Source organism: Pagrus major, chromosome 21, assembly GCF_040436345.1.
Source record: "Pagrus major chromosome 21, Pma_NU_1.0".
Lineage (NCBI taxonomy): Eukaryota > Metazoa > Chordata > Actinopteri > Spariformes > Sparidae > Pagrus > Pagrus major.
Window position 1 is genome coordinate 28,422,129 of NC_133235.1, and position 25,447 is coordinate 28,447,575.

General features: G+C 42.8%; 1 protein-coding gene across 4 annotated transcripts in view; it reads right to left on the reverse strand.

The window, feature by feature from the left end:
• The window catches only part of pard3ab (par-3 family cell polarity regulator alpha, b), a 246,778-nt gene that overhangs the window by 106,151 nt on the left and 115,180 nt on the right, over nucleotides 1–25,447 (reverse strand). The window contains exons 6-13 of one of the 4 annotated variants that reach the window (XM_073491057.1): nucleotides 24,156–24,247; nucleotides 22,047–22,130; nucleotides 19,225–19,350; nucleotides 16,284–16,693; nucleotides 12,100–12,239; nucleotides 10,817–10,945; nucleotides 7,767–7,802; nucleotides 4,444–4,491 (exon numbers count right to left, since the gene is read on the reverse strand). In XM_073491057.1, coding sequence (XP_073347158.1) covers nucleotides 4,444–4,491; nucleotides 7,767–7,802; nucleotides 10,817–10,945; nucleotides 12,100–12,239; nucleotides 16,284–16,693; nucleotides 19,225–19,350; nucleotides 22,047–22,130; nucleotides 24,156–24,247 — 1,065 coding nt within the window. The remainder of the gene's footprint in view (nucleotides 1–4,443; nucleotides 4,492–7,766; nucleotides 7,803–10,816; nucleotides 10,946–12,099; nucleotides 12,240–16,283; nucleotides 16,694–19,224; nucleotides 19,351–22,046; nucleotides 22,131–24,155; nucleotides 24,248–25,447) is intronic. The other 3 variants (XM_073491059.1, XM_073491058.1, XM_073491060.1) reach the window with 3 other exon arrangements.

A 25,447-nucleotide genomic window follows, 5' to 3' on the forward strand; every position in this document is an offset into this window, starting at 1 on the left:
GGAGGGAGAGGAGTGATGGGCTCGAGAGGAGGGACGGAGACAAATAGAGCGAGGGTGAAAAGGCGAAGGAGCCGAATAGAAAGAGGGTGAAAAGAATGAGAGAGCGCCGGCATGACAATGACAGAGTGAGCGAGCGAGGGAGTGTGAATGAAAGGCCGACAGAAAGGGATGAATCCATGTGGAACACAAAAGGAGACAGACACTGCCACCTCTCTCACTGTACGTCTGGATCTCTCACTCTCGCCATCTTCTTCTTTCTCTGCCTGCTGCCTTTTTCCACCTGCCTCTTTACACTGCTCTCTACCTTCTCTCGCTTTTTTTAAAAACCATCTCCCAAGCGCCCATTTCCCTTTTTGTTTCCCGTGCCGCCATCCCTCCATCCACTCAGTCTTTCCCTCTTTATTCATCATCACATTTGTATGACGGACAAGTGTGTGCCAATTCTCAACCAGCTAAATTTGAGGAGCCCTCGTTTTCTTGTTGTTTTTGGCGCTCGGCTGGTCGTCCTTAAAAAAAAAATAGTCTGCAGAAAAGAACATCTTGTCTCGTGTGGAGCAAGTAAACACAGCTTTTTTGAAAAGCTAAGCCTGCTCGGTGATGTTAGGCAACAACTTGGTGACTTTTCAGTCCGGTTAACAGGTGGCATCTTTAGGCGAAGGTCAAGTTAATATTTTCTGCTTTTTCAGCTGTAAATGATTAAATCAGGAGAGATTAGAGTGTTTTAAAACACATAATAGGTGAGCAGAGAAAGCAGGAGGGTACTGAGAAGAGGGTAACCAAGCTAAAACTCCTGTCTTTCCCTCTTCTGATCAGATTTATGTAATGCAAAGTTTTGTAGTTTGTAAACTTGACTTAAAATTAGTGCAGATACACACTGATACCAGTATATGAAATGCCTCCATACTGCCTAAAAATGCTGGAATCAGTATACAGTATGCGAGGACACGAGTGTATGCGTCAGCCTGATACCACATAATTTATTCATTAGAAACGGGACCCTGCAACTTCCTAGCAACATCCTGCACAACTGTTTGCAACTTAACAGATTTTTTACTGTAAAATTAGCTAATATCCACAAACGGCAGGCAACTTGTGTAAACATTAAGGACATCCATCGACAGATAGACAAAGTCCAGGTATCGCGAGGGTAAAAATGGAATCGGTACATTTTAGCAAACTGCATTTTAAGATTTAGCTGGTTAGAAAGGACGCAATCCTACCCTCAAATATCCTTCTCCACTTCTTTATAACACTGATTTCTGCCCTCTCCCTCTTTCCTCTCTCTCTCACTTGCCGTCTACCCTTGAACCTCTCCCACTTTGCACATCTAATGTAGGTCTCGCAGCCTCAGGACCTCCATTCTTCTTTGTATTCTACAAAGTGAGTCAATCTTAAGCTTTAAGAGAATTCAAAGTCAAACCCTCTCTTCCACTTTCTTCTCCCTCCTTTTTTTACACATTCACACACTTCTCTCCACTGCAGTCCCTGAAATGATTAGCAGGTCGCCGAGCGAGCGAGCGAGCGAGCGAGCGAGCTCAAGTTTGGCCGAACAAACCTGTCGATTTGACGGCATGTGGAAAAGTCGCTTGAGGGGAATTAGATATAAAAAAAGAAAAAAAAAAAGGAGTGGTGGCAAAGAAAGAGAGGGGGAGAGAGAGAGGGAGGGAGGTGAGAAGGAGGCAGTGAAGGGTGTAATTGGTCGAGGGAAGTCGGGCGTGGAGAGCATTGTTGGCTGCCTACTGTAGCACGATCTACCTCTTTTTATTCATACTCACTCGCTCTCCCTGTTCCTCCCTCACTTTCCATCACTACATTTGCGCCCCCCCACCTCATCCCTCTCTCTCCTTGTCATCTACACCATATGACCAAAAGGTACGTGAACACACCTGCACACATACTTCTGGTCCGTGGTACCGAGCCAAAACCCCTCTCCCTTCTCTCCTCGTTCTCCCTCTCTTTTCCTCTATTTACAACTTCAATTTTTTTCCCCTCTCACTCGTCCTCCCCCTCGCCTCCCCTCCTCTCTCTTCTCTCACTCTTTCTGACGCATCTGTCTGTAGCTCCATGCTGATAGACCATGAATATCAAATACCTGTGCGATCGACGGAGCCGAGACTGGCACAGCATGCGGGGAGAGAGGAAGGCAGGTGTGTGTGTGTGTCTGTGTGTGTGTGTGTGTGTGGGCAGGTCTGTGTCAGTACAAACACACAAAACAGCATGTGCACTCACCACACATATCATAACACACACCACTGACACTCGACGACTGTAGCATGTATGGGAAGTATTAATAAACACACACACACACACATATCGACTTCTCACTTTCCATCCAAAACCAATCACCTGCCATCTTTCCAGCTCCCTCTCCCTGTTGGACAGTCAAACATTATGTAGCTCGCTCTGTTTCGTGCTTCCACAACCCACCAGAAACCATTTATAACCTCATCCAACCTCGAGCAATTACGCCAGCAGCTGCTCCGTGTCACTCCGCGTACGTGTGCGCTTTCGTGTGAGTACACTTATGTGTGAATGTGTGGTGAGTGGTGAGTGTGTGCGCAATCTGAGGTGTTTGCGTGAAGTGTGCCATATGGCTCGTGTGTTTTTGGAGTTTGTAATGTGTAAAGTATAGTCTATGTAACTGTATACTGTGAGTGTGTGGTTGTGTGTGTGTGTCTGTGTGTGTATGGGCCAGGTGGCAGCTTGAAACATCACTTTAATTAAGCCGGAGAGCCTGTTCTGCGGTAGAACGGCCCTCTCTGATTGACTCGTATGTGTCACCGACGGGCCGCTACAGAACACGGAAAACACCATCGAGCCTGTTGCAGAAGGGCTGCAGCCATTAATCACAGCAGCTATCCTACAGTGCTAATAATGATACAACGTTATGTAACTCTTATAATGATTCTCTGTTATGTTTAAAACTCAATGCTATGATGCACCCGAAGCAGTTAAGTTTCACAAGTCAGCCTTTTTCCTGTAATGCCCAACTCTCGTCAACACACACTTAAAATCAAGACAATCTGAAACCATGACCACAAACCTAACTGCTTCTATATCAACTTCCATATATGTTTTGTCCTTTTTTAAACGTGTTTGTAACAAGACATCATCACAAAAACTATTGCCAATGTTGTGATTTCGATAACATTTTTGATAAACTGTGCAGCCTGAGTGGTGAGGTATCATAAAAGCAGCATACAATGGAGTAAAAGTAACTTAAATCAAAGTCCTTCAGTCTTATTATTGTTCAAGGAGGCAAAAGCAAACTTTTTCTTCCCTAACAAAAACCCAGTACACTGAGTGGAAAGATATACAGAATAATGTATATTATTCTATAATACATTAAACATAGTCTTTATGCTTTGGCATCGATATTTAAATAAAATGTGGCATAAACAGACTCTTATTTGCTGTTAAATGATCTGGCAATGATGTGATAATTATGCCACATTGAGTAATTTATCATTATGCTAAGAGTTTGTATCCTTAGATAAACAGACATTTCTCTTTTTCATTAGTTATAATATATTATGCTCTTTTAATATTGTATTAAGCTTATGATTACCATACAGTGACAGTGTTGTACTGAACTGAAAATTAAGCTGCGTTAATGAAAATGATGTGTTGGCTGTATTTGATTGTTGTGACAAGTCATCCTACACAATGCATCACACCTACAGACCTGTCACAGACTTTAAATATTGTACATTCTGATACAATATGTGCTGCATCATCGACAGCCAACACATGTTCAGATACGCCGCGCGCTATATCATGTCATCGAGAAAGCGTACATCATGACACCACGACGTGCTAACAGATTGCCGTTTCATAACAGCTTAGTGCGCGGAGAGGAGAGGAAACACGCGCGTGTGATAGATAGCATCTTGGCACGGCGTTGCTGCAGCATTACCGCCGCTGCTTGCTGATGGCTTTTCAATATAGCATTGCAGTAATTTTCCATAAGCCTGTGTGACTAATGGCGTAAACAATGGAGCCGAATGTTCACGTTATGGGCCCATTATGGAACTATCAGGGCAGGCATGTAAAGACGGATGCCTTTGATCAGCACTCTATTGTAGGAGCCAGGTGCGGGGAAGAGGATTTGCGTCTTTAAGTGTGTCTTAAGTGTGTGTGCGAGAGAAAGAGAGGGGAAGAGAGGAAGAATGGAGTGAAAAGAAGAGATAACAAAGACAGAAACAAGAGAGATACGATGAAGAATAAAGAGAAGAGAGGAATAAAAGCAGCTGGGAAAGAGACAGAGAAGAGCCAACAAAGTGCTTTGTTTCTACAGACCATTGGCAAAGCAATGAATTGCTTAAATGACTCCCAGTCTATTTGTGAAGCCACCCGAAGTATCTCATTTGCCTTCGATGCTTTTTTTTTCTCTTTCCCTATGCAGCATAATGACCCAAGCTGGTGATGTCATGCAGCAGTTACCTCAATCAGCCAATGGGGTTTCCCGGTTGTCGCTGGCTGCCTCGGATGCTAAAAGGGGGCAGTCAAAGTCAACAGGTTAGACACAAGAGCCCCTCAGATAGAGACTTAATAACTCATTACAGGGATGTGATGAGGGACATCTGAGGCAAATAAGAAGAAGAGCGGTTGAAAGAAACACAAATGATCCTAAACATTGGCAACTTTGATAATGAATCCAGCAGAGATTAGCTTCGTTGCAGCAAAAACAAAAAACCTTGAATGAGCAAAACTTCGAGCCACCCACATGCTCGAAAGCCCCGAATAAAACAGAGTGAAACTGAGTGTCACACAACTAATGACAGCCTCTAGTGGACTGCTGTAAAAAAACGCAGATCATTTTTGGGTCATTGGACCGATTTCAAGAAGTGAGTGCTTTTTCCACTTCAGTTCTTGCATTTTGCCTGCCGTGTAACCCTCGACAGAGCTCTCTCTCTCTCACAGGATGAGTCATGCCGTGCCAACCTCAAAAAACCCGACTGGAGTGCCGGCAAACCTGCAGGTCTACAAGCTGTCTACATAATATCTTGTATTTGCTTTGTTTTATATTAATTGAGCTTTCCTTTACTGTACAGAGAGATTAAAAACAGAAGGATTACATTTATTTTCATAACGAAATCATCAGATGTACTGAACTCAGGCATTTCACCTCGACTGAAACCCTCTTTTCTTCTTCCACCTCCGACTTCTACATCAACTCTCTTTATGCGAGCCGCCTGAATAGACACTTTAGTTTAATGTATGCGCACAGATAATACAGTCTATTATCAGTATGATAATGTGTTCGTGCAGTTCTGTGTTTTGTGTGCATTGCACGCCATGTGTGGTCTTATCTTTACCCAGGTATCTTTGCATATTGTTACTGTGTAAACTGTCAGGATTCAGTTCGTCTCTGCACAGATGCTGCTCAACAAATTATAGTTCACTGAACTTTAATGGCTCTAACTCTGAAACACGCCGTCCTTCTTCATAGAGTCTGAACTATAAAGTTATTATATATTAATCAACCAAAATTGGCTAACTGGTTCCAGTTTCCCAAATGTGAAGATTTGTCACTTTTCTCTGCTTTACATCATTTTAGGAAATTAAAAAAATATTATGAATGCATTACCTTCTGCCTATATATTAGCCTTTTTCACCATATTCTGAAAGTGTTAAGAGTCAGAGAATCAATTGATCCAACATATAACCAAGAGATAAATAATGCAAATAATCAGTGGTTCCCGCCCTACCTCTCAACAACAACTTCTCTCATCATCTACTGGAAAACTATCTTTGATGTGAAAATGGATAATTGTCCATTAAAAGCTGGACAGTTCTCTTAGATCCACACCCTGCATCTAAAGCTCAACACCATCGTGGTGCCGCTGCTGCTGCTGTTGTTGTTGTTGGCAGCAAGATGTTTAAAATGAGGCGCCTGACAACAGATAACATCTGAAAGGCACTGGATCCATTATGGCGGTTGATGTTCCGGGAATGGGTGAGGAGGAGAGACTTATCTGGAGGTTTGGAATTGGGAAGGGAGGGAAAAAGAATAGACAAAATGGGGGAGAGAGGAGACAGCATGGCCGCGGTGCATTTTGCTCAGGCGTCTCTGTGGTTGCATTGATTTTTAGGGAGGTAGACATTCAAAACAGCTGCTTTTACTTCCCTAAATCCTTAAAGGTGCACTTAAAGGTGTACTTTTACATTAATATATATGCATTTAGTCTAGATCTAATTTAATTATGATAAGGAAGATTTGTCTTTATCAGTTCCATTAAATACTGTCAGAAAGAGACAACGCTTAACTCAAACAGGGCTCCTACACACGAGTTAGACGGTGATCGAACCAGAAACGCAGACAAAATAAAAGATAAAGGACAAAATTCTGATTTCTGAAGTTATCTCTCTCTGGAAGTGGACCTTAGGATGTCAAAGTACGGTGCTGCCGAGGGTGGCTTATAACAAGCCAATTAATAATTTGACATTTACCAGAGTTGGCAACTCTCACTTGACAAGACAATAACAGTAGAAGGCCCACTCCCAGGTGTCTTTGTCTGCGAGCTGTTGGAAGGATACGCATGTGAGCTGCGCCAGCTGCAGTCACAATAATCCACAACGTCCTGCCATAACGTTCCTTGATGATGAGGCTCATCGACACAGCTGGCAGGTACGACCGCCGATCAAATTAACTGGCCAATTACACTTCTAATGCGCCACGCGAAAAAAAAAAACGCAACCAATCACGCTCACTTGGCCAGATGTAACCTGAAGGTGCGGCCAGATGTGAAGACGCGAAGTCTGCGGTTGTTAAATTACAGCTCAAGTTCGCTGTGTAAATGGAGAGTTATGGAAATCTGAATAGCCTTTTAATTTGTGCAGTAAAGACAGATGAGCTTTTAACAGCTGCTGTGGTGGAGAACCTTTTAGTGTGTGTGTGTGTGTGTGTGTGTGTGTGACGTTCAGGCCATCGAGACCGCATTGTAACAGTCGGAGATACGGTGCATCCTGCTGACAGCTGATTCTTTACAGAAGGCAGAGTCTCACACTAAAAACTGCATCTGCTGCCTCTGCAGGGTACAGTCCCAACATTAGGTTTATTGTTGCAATGTTTATTTGCATCCATCGCCTGGGTATTTATGAATATGATATATTAGTCTATATATGTCAAGTGCCTCTATTGCAGATGGCGTCATATGTCGAAAGCTGTCAAAGTTTTTCTGGGCACGTTTTGGCTCCGAGACAGCCACAGCACAGCTCCGTCTGCATATTCCCCCTCAATAAAGTAAAAGACAAACTAAACAGACTGTTTGTTATTCACCTCACATATCAGAGCGAGCCTGCCGCAAGAAGGCCAGACTGACAACCTTATCCAGAGCCGACAAATAAAGCAAACCCCCGTGTGTTTCTCACCTTCGCTGACAAATACAGCTCTGAGGGGAGTGATGGAGCGAATTATTCTGCAGCACAGCCTCGACACTCCACACTCACGAACCATGAAATTGTGATGTGTTAGAGCAGCTCTAGTTGAAGATTAAAATTAGTGTTACTGACTAATATTTGTACACATGACTGGTGACTTGCACTTTGATTAACCAGCTAGTTTACAAGTGGACCCTGAATGCATGCAATAAGCTATTGTTTTTAATGCCAACTGGGCGATAACGACACGTGTTTTTCCGAGCAGAGATTAATAGCATCCATGCGGAGGGGAGCTCGGGCTAAATAAAGGAGCAGGTTGAGGAGGAAGAGGCTGTTTTGGGAGGCGAGTCTAATTGCAGGCTAGTGTCGGGGTGGAGTCTTACCACATCTCGGGGGCATTGCATCTGGGGCTCAGCGTTCTGGAGGATGAAGGGGGGGGAAACAAGAAGCAATCAAGAAAAAAATATTTGTTGACAGGAACAGTGAAAATTTGAACACACATGAAGCTGCGGAAGGGGTAAATTATGGATAAATGGAAAGCAGTGTGATGAATAAATGGGCATGCAGGGGTATTGAAAATGATAGATCTCAGACAGATGGGTGGTTATTATGTACTCAGACTTAAAATATAAAACTGTTTGCAAGGACAAAATGTCACAAACTTTGAAGCTGTCACTTAGACTGAGGACGAGGATGGGGGGGGGGGGGGGGGGGGGGCGAAATCCAATTTTGTGCCTCCCAACAATTTTACCGTCTCGGCGTGTCTATAGTGTCTCTAACCGGTGTCCTCTTCCTGTCCGGCTGTCATAATCCAGAAACTCTCAGCCCATCCAGATTGCTTTCACCAGATGAAAGTGACCTAGCTGAGCACTAAGCTTTATAAGCAATAGGCAGCGCTTCACGGACTGTTTTCACCCTCACACACACTCTGAACTTTGCAATATTCATCGATGAATAAACCGCAAGACGGATGTTTTTCCAATCATTATACACTGAATCTCAGCTACACCGCTTCGAAAAAGACTCTTTTATTTGGTGAGCAGGGATCTTTAAACATTTTGCCCTGAGTTTGGCCTCTCAGGCTATACATAGGCTGTCAAACTCAATATATTGAAGGAATACTTGTGCTATATGTTCTGCATATTTATATCTATACTTTATACTTTAATTTCAACATATGTTATTTGCAAGTTTGATATAGTTTCAGATGAGCGATAACACAGATTGACCGATTCACAGTCCAATAGCAAAGAGATCTCTTGTTTAGAGCAGCAACTATTGGCTGTTGTCAACTATAAAAAATTAATCGTCAACTTTTTCTCGGTTTGAGTATTTTCTCTTAAAAGAAAAGTTTAAATTATCTGATTCCAGCTTCTTAAAAGCCAATGTTTCCTAGTTTCTTTACTCCTCTATGAAAATAAACTAATAAACTGTTTTGTAGTGGACAAAACAAGACATTAGAGGACGTCATCTTGGGCTTTGGGAAACACTAATCGACATTTTTCACAATTTTCCACAATTAATCTAGAAAGCAATCGACAGATAAATCGACAATGAAAATAATCATAGTTAAAGCCCTTCTCTTGTTTTATACCTGCTGCACGTGGCCGCTGCACAAATGATACAACAGCTGTTGACTTTATTTTTCCATCGCGCTGCATTATGTTTAATAAATAAAGCCTAAGTAACTGACACTTTATATTCATACTTATGTGCCAAGAAAATGCGCTGTTTACTCTTGAAGCTCTGTTTGGGTTAAGCTCATTTTAGCCGTCCAGGTTTATATTTTTATTGATGTATACTGTAAAGCATGTCGTCGTTATATTTCTGCTAACTGACATGCTGTTAAGTCCCCCCCCATCTCTAAACCCAGGAGAACATGCTTAGCCAAGCTCGCAGCTTTGGATTAAGACTGAAGCTGCTCATTTTGTGCACTGGGCCTCATCTCCCTCGAGTCCCATCTCAACCCTTTCACATCACCCTCTCCACCCTCTACAGCTGATAAACACAGATCAAATAAATCCTGCCGTCTAACTACCAACTACGCAGAGTCAGCCGGACTCAAAGCCGGGCTCTAATCTAAAGATGAGTATCGACCAGTGTGGCAGATCCTCTCATCAAACTTCCAGCCAATAGCCTCCTCTGCATCTCTTACTGTGATAATTGTCACCAATCAGCCATTTGATTGACAGAACTCACTAGCGAATGGCTGCGTGTGCCTGTAATGGCCCACGGTGACTGCTGAGGGTGCCGGGAGAGACCATTTTTATGACAACAGAGGGGGGATTTAGGGCTGTGTGGTGCTATAACTCATGTTACAACTCGATAAGGCGTGTGTTAAAGCCAGCTAGTGCGGCTATAGAGATAGCAGAGAATCATTGACCGCTGCTGTGGAGTAAACACCATCGTGATTTAAAGCTCGCCAACTGCCTTCACTGTTCACTCTTCTGAAAAACACTACACTTAAGCTACAGTGTTCTGCTGCCTTGTTTTTTTTTTTTATCTTGGTCATCACACGCTCACTTCTTTATCCAACAACTTTGAGGTAACTCCAGGTGTGCAGTGACATCAAACCTGATTTTCTGCAAAGATAATTAAGTATAACATCTGGCACCATGTGAAAAACACGACCTTGAGAAAAGCAAACAGTTGCGGTAAATGTACCAACTAAATTAGCTGCGGTTTGCATGAATCACTGAAGTTATAAGCTGTGAATGGCATCGGTCTGGACTGAGTGACAGCAGTAGAGCACACAAAGATTTGTACCGCTGTTTGTATAGTGTAATGTGTGAGCATGTTGCCTGATTGATATTCAAGCCAAGTGTGTTTTTCACTCTCTGCCTACTACCTGCCCTGCGTCTGTCTGTTCATCCCCACATCCATCAATCTAGTAAGTCAGCTTGAAGGCAAAACACAGCGAGAGAGAGATGGAAATACAGAGACTGAGAAGGTAACCTAGCAATGCGAGAGGAAGAAAGGGAAGGGGTGAATGAGAATGAAAAGGACCAGGAGGGAAGGGCGACACATACACAAAGACAGAGACGGAGTGAAAGTGAGAGGAGAGGGTGGAGGAGATAAAGAGAAAAGATTGAGCTCCACAGGTTCCCTCTGAGGCTAGCCGCAGTTTGATAATAGAGAGGAGTGCAGCGGCGGAGCGGGACAATCAATCTGCATGCTCGGCTAGCGTGTTGTGTTAGCTGGGAAATGAGAAGACAACACGGCGCTCACTGCGGGGATTAACTGCACTTGTGACAGCACAGGAGCTCACGCAGACACACTCTCGCACGTCTGCCTGAGCACACACACCCATAACCCACGCTTATCCACGCATCAGGGGACTGCATATGTGTCATGATGTGAAATGCATGATGCTGACAGGATGAAGAGTTTGAAGGAGTGGCTCCAAGGGGAGGTGGAGAATGACAAAACGTACCACTTCTCGGGGGAGGAAAGTGTCCTCCTGCCGTAGAACCAGCAGCCCCACAGCCCCGCCCATGGGTGTGGCCCGGAGCAGAGACACCACCTCCTCCTGAGTCCGCCCATTCAGGTCCACACCGTTCACCTGAACGGGAGACAAGTGACTGGGTTAAGTTCCTTAATATCCTGCAAGGGCTAAAGGGTACTGTGTTTTTACTAAAAAATGTCCTTAATTATCTTTAATTAAGGACTGTTATCTTGAAATAAGTGTTGTTTCATACTTCAGATATCTCCACTTCAGGAGCACTTACACAGACTAAACTTTCCAGATTTCTTCCTAACTATATTTGGAGGGGTTTTACAGATTGGCTTATTCATATATGACTCATAGTCTGATTTATGCAATATTTTATAAATAAAAATTGATTTTTATGGCTGTTGACAGAATTTTCTGATTTAAGGAGTAATAAAAAAGAGAAATCCAAAGTTCCCGCTGTAAAAACCTTTGACTCAAATATCATCCAAATGACGCAAGAGTTTTGAACCTGGTGTTATCCAACGTTCATATTTCTGGTATGGAAATGTTTGCAAAAGAGCGCATATTTAAATAGATGTATGCATCATTTGCATATTTAAACACAAAGTTTCAAAAAACATTAACACAAAATATAATGTCCTAATGTAAGCAATACAAGCAGGAGAGTTTCATGGTGATATCTATAAGTGAACATGTTTACTAGTTTTTGAGCCTGAGGTGAAATATTTCAATACCTGACTGCAATGTTTTTCATTTTTCTTTTTAAATGCAGCAATTCCTCATATTTTTTACATGGCTGAAGTTGTAGTTGTGTGATTTCATCACTAGTTCAAGAAATCTTTTCGTGAAAAATAAACCAGTGGATCAAAGGATTCAAACTCCGGTGCAACAGCCCTGTAAATGTAGCATCGCAGAGTGTAATCCTTTATGCAAATGTAAGCAATGTGGGGAAACTGAACTTCAAAAGCTGCTCCATCTTGTGAAACGAGATGAAGCATGAAAACATGTTCTTTGATTTAATTCCAGGTTGCCCGATTTATATTTAAAAAAAAGTTATCTGATGAATTAATTAGTTACACTTTAAATCAAACATGTATTTTTCTATTTGTACCTGTGGGGTCTTGTGACTGGAGTTTTATCTAATTTTGGAGCAAAACCACCACGATCACCTTGTTTACCATCAAATCATCATCACACTACATAAGTCATCAGCTCCTGCACATACATGAACTTCTCTGTTAAGTATCACTCTTCTTTCTCACCTCCAGCAACCTGTCTCCTGCCTTGAGGCGGCCATCTTGGATGGCAGCCCCCCGAGGCAGAATGTTCTTCACGTAGATGGGTGCCGTGCCGCCGATTGGAACATCCCGTGATGTTATACTGAAGCCGAGCCCCTCAGGACCTGTGGGACGAAGAGAGAGGATGTGTTATGATGGAATCTGGTTTTATCTCGAGGCACAGGCTCCTCTATTACATCTGCAACCCTGCAGCTCAAGCTGCTGTGAATAACTTCATATTCAGCCGGCATGGTTCTCCTGGAGGTGATGTAGGTTCAGGCAATAACAGTGGTAAGTGTTTAAGACATTTAGATGTCAGAGTGCAGTGTGTCTGACCAGGAGTAAATTTTTAGTGTTCAGGAGTAAACCTGTCTTGCCTGTAGCAATGTATAGTAGAGGAGGCTGCCTCACCTTAAACAAAGGCAGCCTCTACTAATATCAGAGGAAATGATTAAAGGTCTCATACTGTAGAAAATGAGATCTGATTATAAAGTACATCTACAAGTTATATAAATACAGTAAAAGTATCAAAACACTCATCAAAACAGCCCATAATCAGAAACCGTGCCTTCAAATGAGCCGTCAGGATTTCTGTAAGTTTGTGATGTCACAACTACACACTCAATATAGTCAAAATCACCGACAAAGCTGAAACAGAAACATGGCGAAGAGGTGGGTGTCCTGCCCGAGCCTGTGAGAGCTGACCAATCACAGGCTTTTTGGGATGGGGGGGGCTTAAAGAGACAGGCACTAAAGTGGAGCACTAAGACAGCAGGTGATTAAAGGGGCTGCAACAATGGACAATATGAGAAAAATAATGTGTTTTTGTCAAACAAAATTATGAACCTTAAAATGAGCGTAACAGGGGAACTATAACTTTGACATCAACACATGAAGCAAGTCATCAAGTAACTACTTTGATGTCGACATCAGGGTCCAATCGCTGCCTAAAACCTCTGCTATTAATTTCATGGATGAAACTCTGGCACGAGCATCTACATCTGCAAATGTTTGTCTCCGCTAAAGTAAAAGTATTGCAGATTTGCCCTACATGACATGTAACTGTCTGGATGATGCTAATCTTTGAGAGAACGGAGAGTCTAAAATGTACAGAAGGATCAAATTAGCTTTAATTTACCTTTACTGATGTTTTTCCTTCTTCCCTTCTGAACGTTAAGCAATACCATGAGAGCTATTCTTTCTGCAACGAACAAAACTACACAACCTACAAGTAACCTCTACTTCACCAGCTTCCCAGTCTTACCTGTCTGCAGAGAACATCCTAATGATTCTGACTGAGACCTGGCACCGACAATACAATATCTCCAGCTGCTGCTAATCTGTCTGTGTTTATTAATCTGTCTGTGTGGGCGGATGGGATTTTTTTGTTTGTGTACATTTGGTAGTTTTTTTGCCTGCAACCCCTCAGGAGTGTATCATTATGAACCATTAGGAAACACAGGCCTGTATCTCAGATCATCAATAATCCTGTCAGACAAACAAACAATTTCCTACTATTAAGCAACTTAAATACAGGAAATGAAGAGAAATCCTGCTTCCTGTCAGCAGAGAGCTCAAGTATGGTTTTAGAGTGGACAATTAAAGTCGGACATATTGTGAGGAGAGGCAACTTAGTTCTTTTAGAATAAAAAAAAAGTTGGACTATGCAATTACATGGAGCCAGTAAGTAAGTTCAGCCTGAAGACTTTTCATACTTCTGCCTGATATTTAATTGAAGCCAGAAACTGAAAAACAACCTCCGGTGAGAATATATTGCATTGCCTGTGGTGGTGGATGGGTAACTCAGGTGTCACTCAGGTGTTTTTTAGCTTGCCAAATGACAGTGTGTGTGTGTCAGACTGTAGAACTAAGTTAATATCAGAACAATATTGAGTGTCCTTTCTACATCAGCCCTAATCCTCGCTGTGTGTCTGACTGAGCTGATGCAAAAGAACAGGAGAACACTTAGCTATTCTGTTTCACATCCTCTAACTAATCCCCTCCATTGATGAGCCAATCAACTTCCCGCAGGCAGACGAGGTGCGGTATTATATTCACCGGTAAATGCTTAGAGCGTTCCTGGCTTTAAACAGAGAGGAGGATCTTTTTAAACTCCCATTAGCTTGATTAAGACATACCTAAGCAATTTCCTCTGCAGAATGGGGTTGTTTGATTGATTCTGATACTCCCCGGGATTTGCGAGGAAACCGGTGTCTGATTCAAGCACATAAACAATACGCGAGTTTAATCTGGGCTCAAAGCCGTGGGCTAAAGTCGGTACTCAAAACAAAACAGATGAGCCCAAACGGCCTCTTGGGAGTCGCTGTTAATCCCTGCAAGTGTCTGCTCCAACAACGGCAAACAAAAGGTGGAATTAGGAAAGATAACATCTTCGACTGAGCTGGAATATCAAGTACAGAATGCGGTGTTTTGTAGGTATTATAACTAAGCAGGGATGTGAGAGTGAGAAGAATAAACTATGACAAAGGAAGAAGTGGAGATTACCATCAGCCCGGATGGAATATGCAACAACCAGCTGGGTGTTTTTATGTTTTATACGTCCTGGCCCGCTTCCAGCCATAAGAGAGGGGACCGATTTGGGTGAAAACTTCAACAGGCATATGGTGCAGCCCTGTCAGACTCTTCGCTGTGGCATTTGACAGCACAAGGGGACCAGCGGCTGCTTAGCAACAAGCTCCCTGGCCCTGAGACCTGGCACCGACACCTGGTATCCTGTTGGCAGTGGTTTGCACCACCTGTGCCAGCTGTCAGTCAAAGCCCATACAGAGTAGATGTCCCCAAAGTTTTATTCCCAGCATCGCCTTTCATTCTGTTTCCACACCCAGATTCTGTACAGTCAATGGATAAAACTGGATGGTTTTTAAGCCTGTTACATCATTATTCACGTTCTGCATGCTTCCATGTTTGCGCCATTCCTAAACCAACTGTTCGTACACTTGTTTTTGATGTGCCAGGGACGAGGAAATTGCCTGTTTATTCAGTTGGAATGGAGACGCTGGGAACAGACAAAGCATCCCTCTCATTTCTGAAAGCCAGAGGAATGCAAAGTATGAGAGAAGATTTTCACAGACCCTCTGGAAACAATAAGATGATACTTCAAAAACAAAATGATGTAATACATCATGTAGGGACTGAGATGTTTTCTTTTCTACGATAACAATAAAGCATCTCTCACAAAATAGAAGTTCAAAACATGTTTATCAGAAATAAGACAGAAACGCAAGGTGCACTCTGGACCATCACAGAACTGGGAGAGGGACCGGCTATCCTACAAAATAAAAGTAGGTGTCTCATTATTTACTACTGTAACCTTTTCCCTATATTCCTTGTAGCTCCTTGGCTACCTGTCGCAGGAGATTAAGTTTGTCTCCTCATAAACATGCATGTTTAAAAAAAAAGTACTCATCCACTGTAATGAAAGTGTGCCCTGCAAGAGCTCAACCAACCGCAATCTTTCTATTGCAACACGTCAGACGAGTTACAATGTGTTTCAACTACGGGTGTCACGATTGTGATTCAAAAATGGAAAATCATTTGAAATGAGATTTGAATTACAATCATCAGCTCTCTCCAACCTCGCTGACTTGCGTGCGAATATATATAAATAACAAATAACAATAACTCAAGGACGACACTTCGAGGGACTTATCTCATGTGCATGAAGACGATCAGCTGCCAGCTTTTTCAGATATTCTTCATAGATTTGTTTGGGATTAGCGTATACTAAGGGCAGAATTGAGAAAACTGAACTCTGTATAAAACTGAATTTCTATCGTTTGTTTGTTTTTATTACTTTTGAATGCCTGAACGGTGCAACTCTGGAATCTTGATTTTTGGTGAATATTATTTAAACTTGCCTAACCCTGCAAAAAGCCGAGAAGATCAAGCCAAACTTGTTGTAAAAATACCCCTTTTTATGTTTTAAAGAAAAATTTGAAAATGATTACAGCTGTCAGAGGGAAAAAACAATCATCTGTTGATCTTTACAACAAAGGCATAGACGTCACTGCTGGGATGAAGAAAAAAAAAAACTCAAATCATCTTTGAGCTGAAAATCTATCAACACCCTGGATTTGGATCATGACACCCCTAGTTCCACCTGAACATCGTCTCTCTGGGAGCTTAAGTATTTTTCTGTTTCACTTTACCTTTCTTTAGCTGGATGTTGAGCCTCCTCCCCACTTTTTTGGTAAATCCTCCTGTTGGCGTCGACGTAAGCCCCCTCTGAGGCGAGTGGGTGTGTCCTGTCGGAGGCTTGGCTGCGGAGACTGCCGGGTGACTCATAGGTGGGTAGCCGTCAGTCTGTTCAGGGTGAGGATGAGGATGAGGATGCGAGTGCGGGTGAGTTTGGGAGCCGTGCCGGGACATCCTCTGTGGGGTGTGGTCGATGCCGGAGACGGTGCTGCCGCTCAGGGAGTCGGGGCTGAAACGGCCCGAGGAGTACGCTGGGTTCCTCTCGGCGTGGGACAGCTGCTCGTAGTGGGACTTCATCGATGACGGCACCACGTGGAACATGATGACGGGAGAGCGCATGGCCTGACGGAACATGTTCTGGGCTCTGAAACAAAAGAGAGCGGCAGGTAGTTTAAAGGAGAGATTTGGAAAAGATGGAGAGAAAGAGTCCATTATTCAACTGATTTCACCGCTAAATACCCTCCTCAGCCATTCTTCCATAATCGTATATATTCATACTTGCTTATTGAAGCACTCCACCTACCCAATGTCTCTCTCTCTCCCTCTCCAACACACACCCATCCGATATATATAAAATCCATCTTCGCCCACCTGAACATTCTGACATGTTAATTAATACTTATTGCCAGCGTGAACGGCTCTAAAAAGAGACTGAACCCTCCCCGACAGCTCCATCACATAATCCCCTCATTTGGCTGCAGATGAAGGAGACCTCTATCCGTCAGATAGTTTGCAGAAAATCCTCTTTTAAACCCCCCTCTCACTGTGAGCTCATGTACAGTAGGTGTGAATGGAAACTTATGTCTGCTGTCAGCACCCTGTAACACTGGAGCCTTGTTAGCACCACCTGTTTCAATAAAGCAGTCTTTGGTATGGTTCCTCCCTCGACCCCCTGACAGCTGCACGGACATTCAGAAAATGCCGGGGCCCCAGGATTTCTATTGCTCCCCCAGACTGCCTGAATGACAATCAAAATTTTTGCCCCCTTGGAGAATTTGGTCGTGAAATTCCAGACCCATTTTTCCCAGCCACTAATGACCCTCCCCGAGGAGGACGGTCTTGTCTCGGCATCTTTACGACTTCAGTCAGAATCGAGCAGCAGATGTAATCTGCTCCCTTATAAAAATACTGTTAAATAACAAGGACAACTGTTGAGTCTCTAGTAGCAACACTATGTATGGAGCTCTTATTCCCATCCATTTACTTGACTTATAGCTCAACAGCAGGGTTGGCGGGACATTATAACGTCACTGAAGTTATATAATTTCTCACTTACTCATGGTAATAGCTTTGGTTTAACTGTCTAGGGTTTACCTAGACTTCTACTTCCATTTAAATACAATGGAGGTGAATGTTTAAAGCAGGCATATGACTGAAGTGATCTAGTCCAAGTCTCAAGCAAGTCCCATTCCAGTTTTCCTGACTAAATCGAGTCAAATCAAGTCACAGGTTGTGTCAAGTCAAGTCCTCAGTTAAGGCAAGTCGAGTCACTTCTTTCATCCAAAGATACATTAGTCTTACCTGCAGCATCTGGTCTTTATAAAGAGAAAAGACAAAGTATAGTACCCGTCTACTAGTGATATTATTGGCCAATTTATCTTATGACAATTAATTGAATCTGAAGTATAATTAATGATACTAAGTGAAATAAATGTTATCAGATAAAGAGCAAACAATTTTATAAAAGTGTATTTATTTTCTAAATTCTTTCTTCTCTGCCCGTCACTTTAAACAGTGAAACACTGACAGCCAAGCCAAAAAAATATTAATAAAAATAAACAGATCATTCAAGTCTTCATGTCACAAGCCACAACACGTCAAATCTCAAGTAATTTATTTTCTGTCAAGTTGCAAGTCATCAAAACACTGACTCGAGTCCAAGCCAGTGCCTTGAATTCACACCTCTGGTTTACATTATTTTCTACCTATCTTCTAAGAAACATGCCCATAGACAGAATGTTTTTTGATTTATTCATAGTGCAGGCACACTGATGATTTCATGAAAGAGATATTCCCACTGAAGTGCAACTCCATTAACCTCCACTGTATTGCGATGGCAATGAAACCATAACTCTCTGCATGGCTGGATAATACAAGAGGGAAATCGACAGATGTTTTTGTTTGTTTTATTTCATTTCTTCTTCTTTCATTCTTCTAAATATAATTTGGGTGAACAGACCCTTTAAATTACTGCATGAATGTATCATCACAATATACATGAAGGGGCCCTCTTACATGTATATGTATGTTGCATATGAATTTTATACCAAAGTTGAAAGCATACACATATTTTAAGTATACATTTATGCTGACAGGTGGAAATAAGATCAAGCACATGTATGCATCACTGGATTTATGAAATAGTATTCAGCAGGTAATGTTATGCAGCATGAAGGCGTGCATGCAGCATACAGCAGCTAGAAAAAAAACCGGGAGGGGAGTTAGCAGGTGAATTTGGTTAAGTAGCGAAAGCAGGAAAATGTAAGCAGAGCTGAAAAGCAGAAGCTGTGAATGTCAGGAGGAGCTTTATCCCCACTGCTTCCAATGGAAGTACAGAGAAAGGTGTAACAATAGGAGTCCAGTAGAGCTGTTACTGAAACACAGGGGAATAAAGGCTGAGAGGATTGGAGGGACTGCTGCAGCGATTGAGGGTACGACCTACAGGAGTTTAATAGGGAGAGGTTAGCTTAGCACAGTGACGGGCGGCAAGAGGAGCCTGTACACCGGCGGGAGTGCAGAGAGGAGGCTAAAAAGGCACGAGGAGAGAGGATAACAGTGGAAAAGAAGGGTTTAGGACTGGAGGTGTAGGAAGAGGGAAGGTCCAAAAGCCAATCACACAGGAAAGTCCAGGGACCACCAGAGCTCAGCAGTGGGTCCTGTGAGCTGCTGTCTTACTGTTCAAAGCGGATGTTTCGCAGGTCTCCGTTATTGATACGGACGATGCAGTCGTTCTCCTGGAAGAGGGCCTGCTGCTCGGCCTTGCCTCCCCTCTCCAGACGCTTGACCAACAAGCCAAGAGTCCTGAAATGTTCAAATGTTCATGTCAACAAGATGGGAGACAATGACCGTGGATTCAATGTGGCTGCTCTGCTGTAGCCTAGAGAGACACTGTATGATCTAGTGAATAATGATCACTGTGACTGTCTTCAAACACAGTTAAACTCGGGGTTTCTCTGCCAGAAAGATACTTAGACTTTGTGTACACTGCAAAACTAAAAATCTGACTACACCTGACTGTTCTCAGTGCCTAACATCTCAAATTCAGAGTGTCTTTATCATCTTTGACCTACAAAATCTTTGTCTTTTTCACTCCTTTCATCTCGACATCACCGGAAAAAAATGTATTCTTGAATACGAACATTCATGTTCCCATGATGAGGCGGCCGTCCAACAATCAGTCTGTGCCATGTTAATGAAAAGCTTTTTCTGTCAGAAAAAAAGAGAGAGCTATGCCTAATTGCTGCCTCTGCTTTATCATGTGGTGCTTGAAAAGAGTGTACAGTGTGGTCCTGTCATTTGCATCATCAGTGTACCAATGAAGCTGATGAGAGAAAGCAGTCACATCACATCAGGGTGCTTTAGAGGCGGTGTGGGGGAGGCATCTATTCAGAGGCAATCAACACATTCAGAAACTCGACTGTGGTTCTGCCGGGGTCGACGCTTTGCAGGTGTTAATTTTCTAACCCCTAAGACTCCTGCGGCCCCTTTTTTCTGAGCAAAAAAAAAAATAAACAAAGTGCTTTCAGAGAGCGACAGAAAGCAACACCATTAAACACTGATAGCGGGCGGGTTGGTGAGGGGCCGGTCTATCGTACTGTAGCACTTCAACCGTGCTGAGCTGCAACCGTTGTCGCCCTGTAATCCGGCGTGGCAAACTGGCTTATGCCTCCCCACACAGCCACGGCGAGAGGCTAACTTCACCTGAAAGGGCGCTTTGCGGATTAAAGATTCGAGCCAGAGGAAGAAAATCAAGCGCGGGTAGGAAAGACGGCACAAACCTAATCGAGTCTTCTTCGGTATATAGTCTGTGTCCGTGTGTTTCGGCGCTTTTTCTGAGGTGGTATGAGCGAGTGTCGCCTAGGTAAATTGGGTTGATTTTAGGGTTTAATACTCAACCTCGCCCCAGGCTTATAATTCAATATGAATGGGAATGTGATTACAGAGGAGGGCAGAGGAGTTCAGGAGTTGAAAAAGTTCAGAGACAATTCTACTGATTGAATTTGAGCGAGAACACAATGCGATTTGCTGTGGAGGGGCTATTTCTCTGATGAAAGCCGGGCATCTTAATCTTGGGACTACGCCTACTCCTGACATTTCCCCAATAAAAGAAAAGTGCATTATAAATGTGCTTTTAGGTTGATTAAGTCGGGGCAGTGAGAAAAGTGATATGATCTTGATTTTCAATAAAGCGCGACAGCGAGTTTGTAGTCACTGATCGTGTTTGTGAGTCTCGGGGCTGAGTCATTCATAAAGAAAGTTCGGGACATTCGTGGGGCTGCTGTTGGCTCCTGACTGGTGGCAAACTAACTGTGGCAGCAAACAGCTCGACACTATAAAGGGATATCAAGCCAATCTTAAACTGGGCTACTAAGGTTTTATATACTTTTGAGATTCGGTCAATAACAAGATGGAGCTCCACGGAAATGTTTAACGCTCAGCTACACCGAGGTTTTTAAACTGGATTCCTTAAAAGGCGGCAATACTTTGATCACAACCTCCAAAAAACGCCTCTCTGGGAATATTTAAACCAGATGTGAAATTCCTCTAATTCCTTCACAGCTCTGTTCCAGCTGCATATGTGTGCTTCTGAATGTGTTGCTGCAGGCATGTGCGTGTGTGTGTGTGTGTGTGTGTGTTGCGTGCACTGCTCAGTGTATCCTTTGAATCATGTAAAGCTGAAGTGACAGCCGCTGCAGAGAAATATGACGGTCACCTGCAAACCCTAAACAAGCATGATTGATCACTGTAAACTGGCAAATGGCTTCATGATGCCGACTGTTCAAGCGTGTGTGTGTGTGTGTGTGTGTGTGTGTGTGTGTGTGTGTGTGTGTGTGTGTGTGAGGTGTGTGCATCAGGTTTTGTATGAGTGATGAAGTGATTACACATGGTCACTCAAGAGGAATGTCCGGTATGTATGTGTGTTTGTGTGTTTGTCTCAGGTGATGCAGCACTCTTCTCGCCGGCCAAAAAGAAGCCAATAGTAACACATTTTAAACAATTTTTTGTAGAAACCAAATTCAATAAAAGAGCATTTTTATGAGTCTACAAAAAGCTGACAAATGATCAGCTGAATGGGATAAGTGAGCAATTTTCTTTTCTTTTTCTTTCTTTTTAAACTTAAAAGTTGCCATGTGAGAACCACTTGGGCTTTCCTGTGCAAAAACCTACTGAAAATTAAAAAGTAAAAGAGGCAAAAAAATCCAATGTTGGTAAAAACCAGTCTCTGTCTAAATGCAGAAACTAAGAAGAGAAAATGATTGCGGGGATTGCTTTTTTGCATATTGTTCAACTACAGCAACCCTGTCTTGTACCAATCCAAACACGAAAAGCAGCTGATTTTAAGATATTATAATAAGAGTGTCTTTCTTTCTTAAAATTCTTAAACAATTTATGACCTCATTAGATGTGTTTAAAGCCCTGTGGACACACTGTTCCTGCCTGTTCCTCTCCTCTAGCCTGCTTGAACAGCACCACAGCTCCGCTCGGGGTATTTTTACCTGCGGTCTTTGCCACTGAAAGGCACCACGTGGATTCCCAGGGGCCCACCATCGTTTGACACCTCCACCAGTTTGACTATGTCTCTGGGAGACGGTGATGGATGGAGCACGGAGAGACAGACAAGGGTGGGATGGGATGGGGTGGGTGGGGAAGGGGGTGGAGAAGAGAGGAGAGGAGAGGAGAGGAGAGGGGTGACACCATGTGGGGGAAAAACAAAACAGGAAATGAGATGATGATGAAAGAAAAAAAGAGGATGACAACAACAGAGTGGTGTATATAAATAAAAACAGAAAGTAAGGAGGTGTTGGAGGAGACTGACAAAAAAATAAAGACAATAAAACAGAGCAATCCAAATAAATCAAAACACATGTAGGGATAACAAGGAATACTGAAGGCTTTCACAAATCCTAACACACACATCATTTAGACTTAAGCCAATCTTCAAAGGGAGACGAGGGATCTGTGTCATTTCTTAATTGAATTGCAAAAGTCTAAGTGTTGACGACACATTAACATCTTTACAGTGTAAAGCAGTCCTTTAAAGTGCGACACATGTGTGATGTCACTCAGTGAATGTGCAGATGTTTGCAGCTGAAACGCACCACAAACCACAAGTCCAACGAATCATGCCTGGTGTGTAAAGTACTTGACTAAATGTACTTACAGTAATTACCTCCCATCACTGCTGACAGCCCGCCCCTCAGAAAAATCATAACTGCACCATGTATTTGAATTTTAAGTAAACCTCTGTGACACTTTGACTTGCCGTTTTGTGAATTTCAGGTGTAAATATCAGCACATAGCGTCAGTGCCTGGTCTTTCTTTGCATCCTGGAACTTGAAACTGATTATGTCTAAAATCTCACAGCCGACAAGCAACACCGGACTTAATAATGAAAGTGAGGAGAAATAAATTCAAACTTTATCTCCTACACAGATGCATTTCCGACGAAGCCCTAGGCTGTATATCATTTCATTGCATTTATATGTGGATGACTATTCAACCTTCGACCCTTTAAAAAGCAAAAAAACACACAGTTTGAGCTATTTGCTTTTCTGGGGCAGCATTCTTCACCTGTTAGTTTGTAAAACATCTACACACAGGTACATTTTTACAAGATGCCAAATCTAATCGACTCGCAAGCTTTGATACAATGACTATGATTAGCTCGGGGAAAATGGGCCCCTTGTTGACAACTAAGAGGCGGATAGAAGCCCAGAGTCTCTGGGAAATCATAGGAATAATAACAATACCATACCTGCATATTAAACTGGAAGCATGCAACAGAGCAAAATAACAAAACAAAACACAGTTGTTAATAACAGGAGCTTGAATGGGTTAGTGCGTGGGAGAGCTCTGATGGCGAGACGAGGATCATTTTGCTTCCCACAAAAGAGAATTATGTAAATCAAGAAGCGGGGTTGAAATGAGATTTTTCTACAAACAAACCTGAATTACAATATAGAAGCTGCTGGTCTACCTTTAAAGTACTTATGTGTGTAATTATGTAGAGAAAGTGAAGAGAGAGCTGATTTATCCAGGTCAGCTTTGAAGGGAAAAAGCTGGTTACAGACAACGTTTTATTTTTCATAGTTTCGGCCGTCAGACCTAATGGTAATAAGGAAGCTCGCCATCGAGGAACACGGCAACAACCCTATCTGCGAAAGATTGATTTGTTTGAGTCCAATTCTATTATTGAAATGACGGCCCAAACTACAAAAAAAAGGAACAGAGATGTAATTTAGAGTTATGTAGATGTGGTGGCACCAAAAAAAACAAAGAAAGAGTTTGATTCCAAAACCATCTGTTTGGGAGAAAGCTCATCATCTAAATCTGAATAATGACACATTTCCACAAAACATAACATTTTCAAAAGTCCAACTATTTGATAAGCAAAAACTGAAACTTCAGGATGTTAGGATCAGAGTCATTTTAAGAGAACAGGTGTCACTTTTTCCCAAACCATTTTGGAGTAAAACTGATTAAATATTCAGTGATGTGAGCACCACTCACTCTCGTGTCGGTAGGTTATTGAGTTTCAGGAGAAACGTGAGGACACAGAGAGACAAAAAAACATGTGGAAGCAGATCTGTGACTGAAGGACTTACTCTAGCGACCTCACAGGGGTGTGGTCCATGCAGGAGTCGGCTCGACCGACCGGCTCGATCCTGCCGTTCTCCTCTTCTCTGGCCTCTTCATCCTGTAACGAAGCACAAATAGAAAGGAGGGTGAGATGGCTTCAGTGAGCAGTATCCCTGTTCTTGATCGGTGCGACACGACAGGGTTCAAACTTGAACTCCAACGCATCCAAGAATTAATTTTTTCCCCAACCATTATGTCCAACTAAACTTTGTGATCCTGCTGTCACAGGTACAAATCTGAGCTTCGTACATTTTGACGCAGCATAAGCTGCTTTCCAGTTTCCTTCACCAGCAAACAAAGTGGCCGACAATCAGCCGATGTGTCTCCAGTTCACAAAAAACTGATGTTCTGATCAGACTACACAACATTTTTGCCTTTCCAGATGGTTGCATGGTCAGATTGACTTGATGTCAGACCACATGTTGAGCCCAGGCTAATAAGCTTGCAGTTTTTTAAGACCCTATGACTACCAGTAACAGGAAATACAACCAGGAGCCTTGTAAGGCTTCCGTGATGCAAAATCAGCTATGGTCCAGTATAACACATGGTAAAATAAGATATTATCATGCCCGGTGATCATATTCCATCCGGATTTAAAAAAGAAGAAACAATCAGGCAATTTTCAGGGTGATTTTGTGCAGTTAGGTCCAGGCGTAGGACTTCCCAAGACTGTGTCTTAAATTCCTGGTTATGCATTGGAGGTAAACTTTTTAAAAAAAGTATCTTTCAGCAGCTGAAAAGTGAGCCGAGCCGCTAACCTGATGAGGCCAAGACGAGCAGATGGGAGGAGGTCTTCCACGGGTATAAAAATACATGCCCTTTAAAAAATTCTTATTCCTTCAAAATTACATTGCCTCTGTTCTCCTCTTGTATTAACTGTGGATGAATACTGAAGAGTCATGACACGTACACACAAACACACGCAGACAGACAGACAAAAGCCTTGAGAGCAAAAGAGGAGAAAAATGAGAAGCAGAGAAAGAAGGTCATTAAAATTTCAGGGCGACACCGGAGAGGAGAGACGAGCGAGCAGCAGCAGCTACGCAGGCCTCCCAACAACTGGCCGCCTCATCAGTATGAAAATGAGCCTGCCGTTACCGTGGCTGCCGTACGGTTGCCATGACACTTTGGGTGCCTGGAGGACGTACAGCTCCAGGGCAGTGTGTGAGTGTGTACATGTGTGAGAAAGAAACAGTGTGCAAGGACTCCTGACTGCTGTTTTTCAATGTGAAACTTGCTCCTGTAAGCTAAAGTCAGT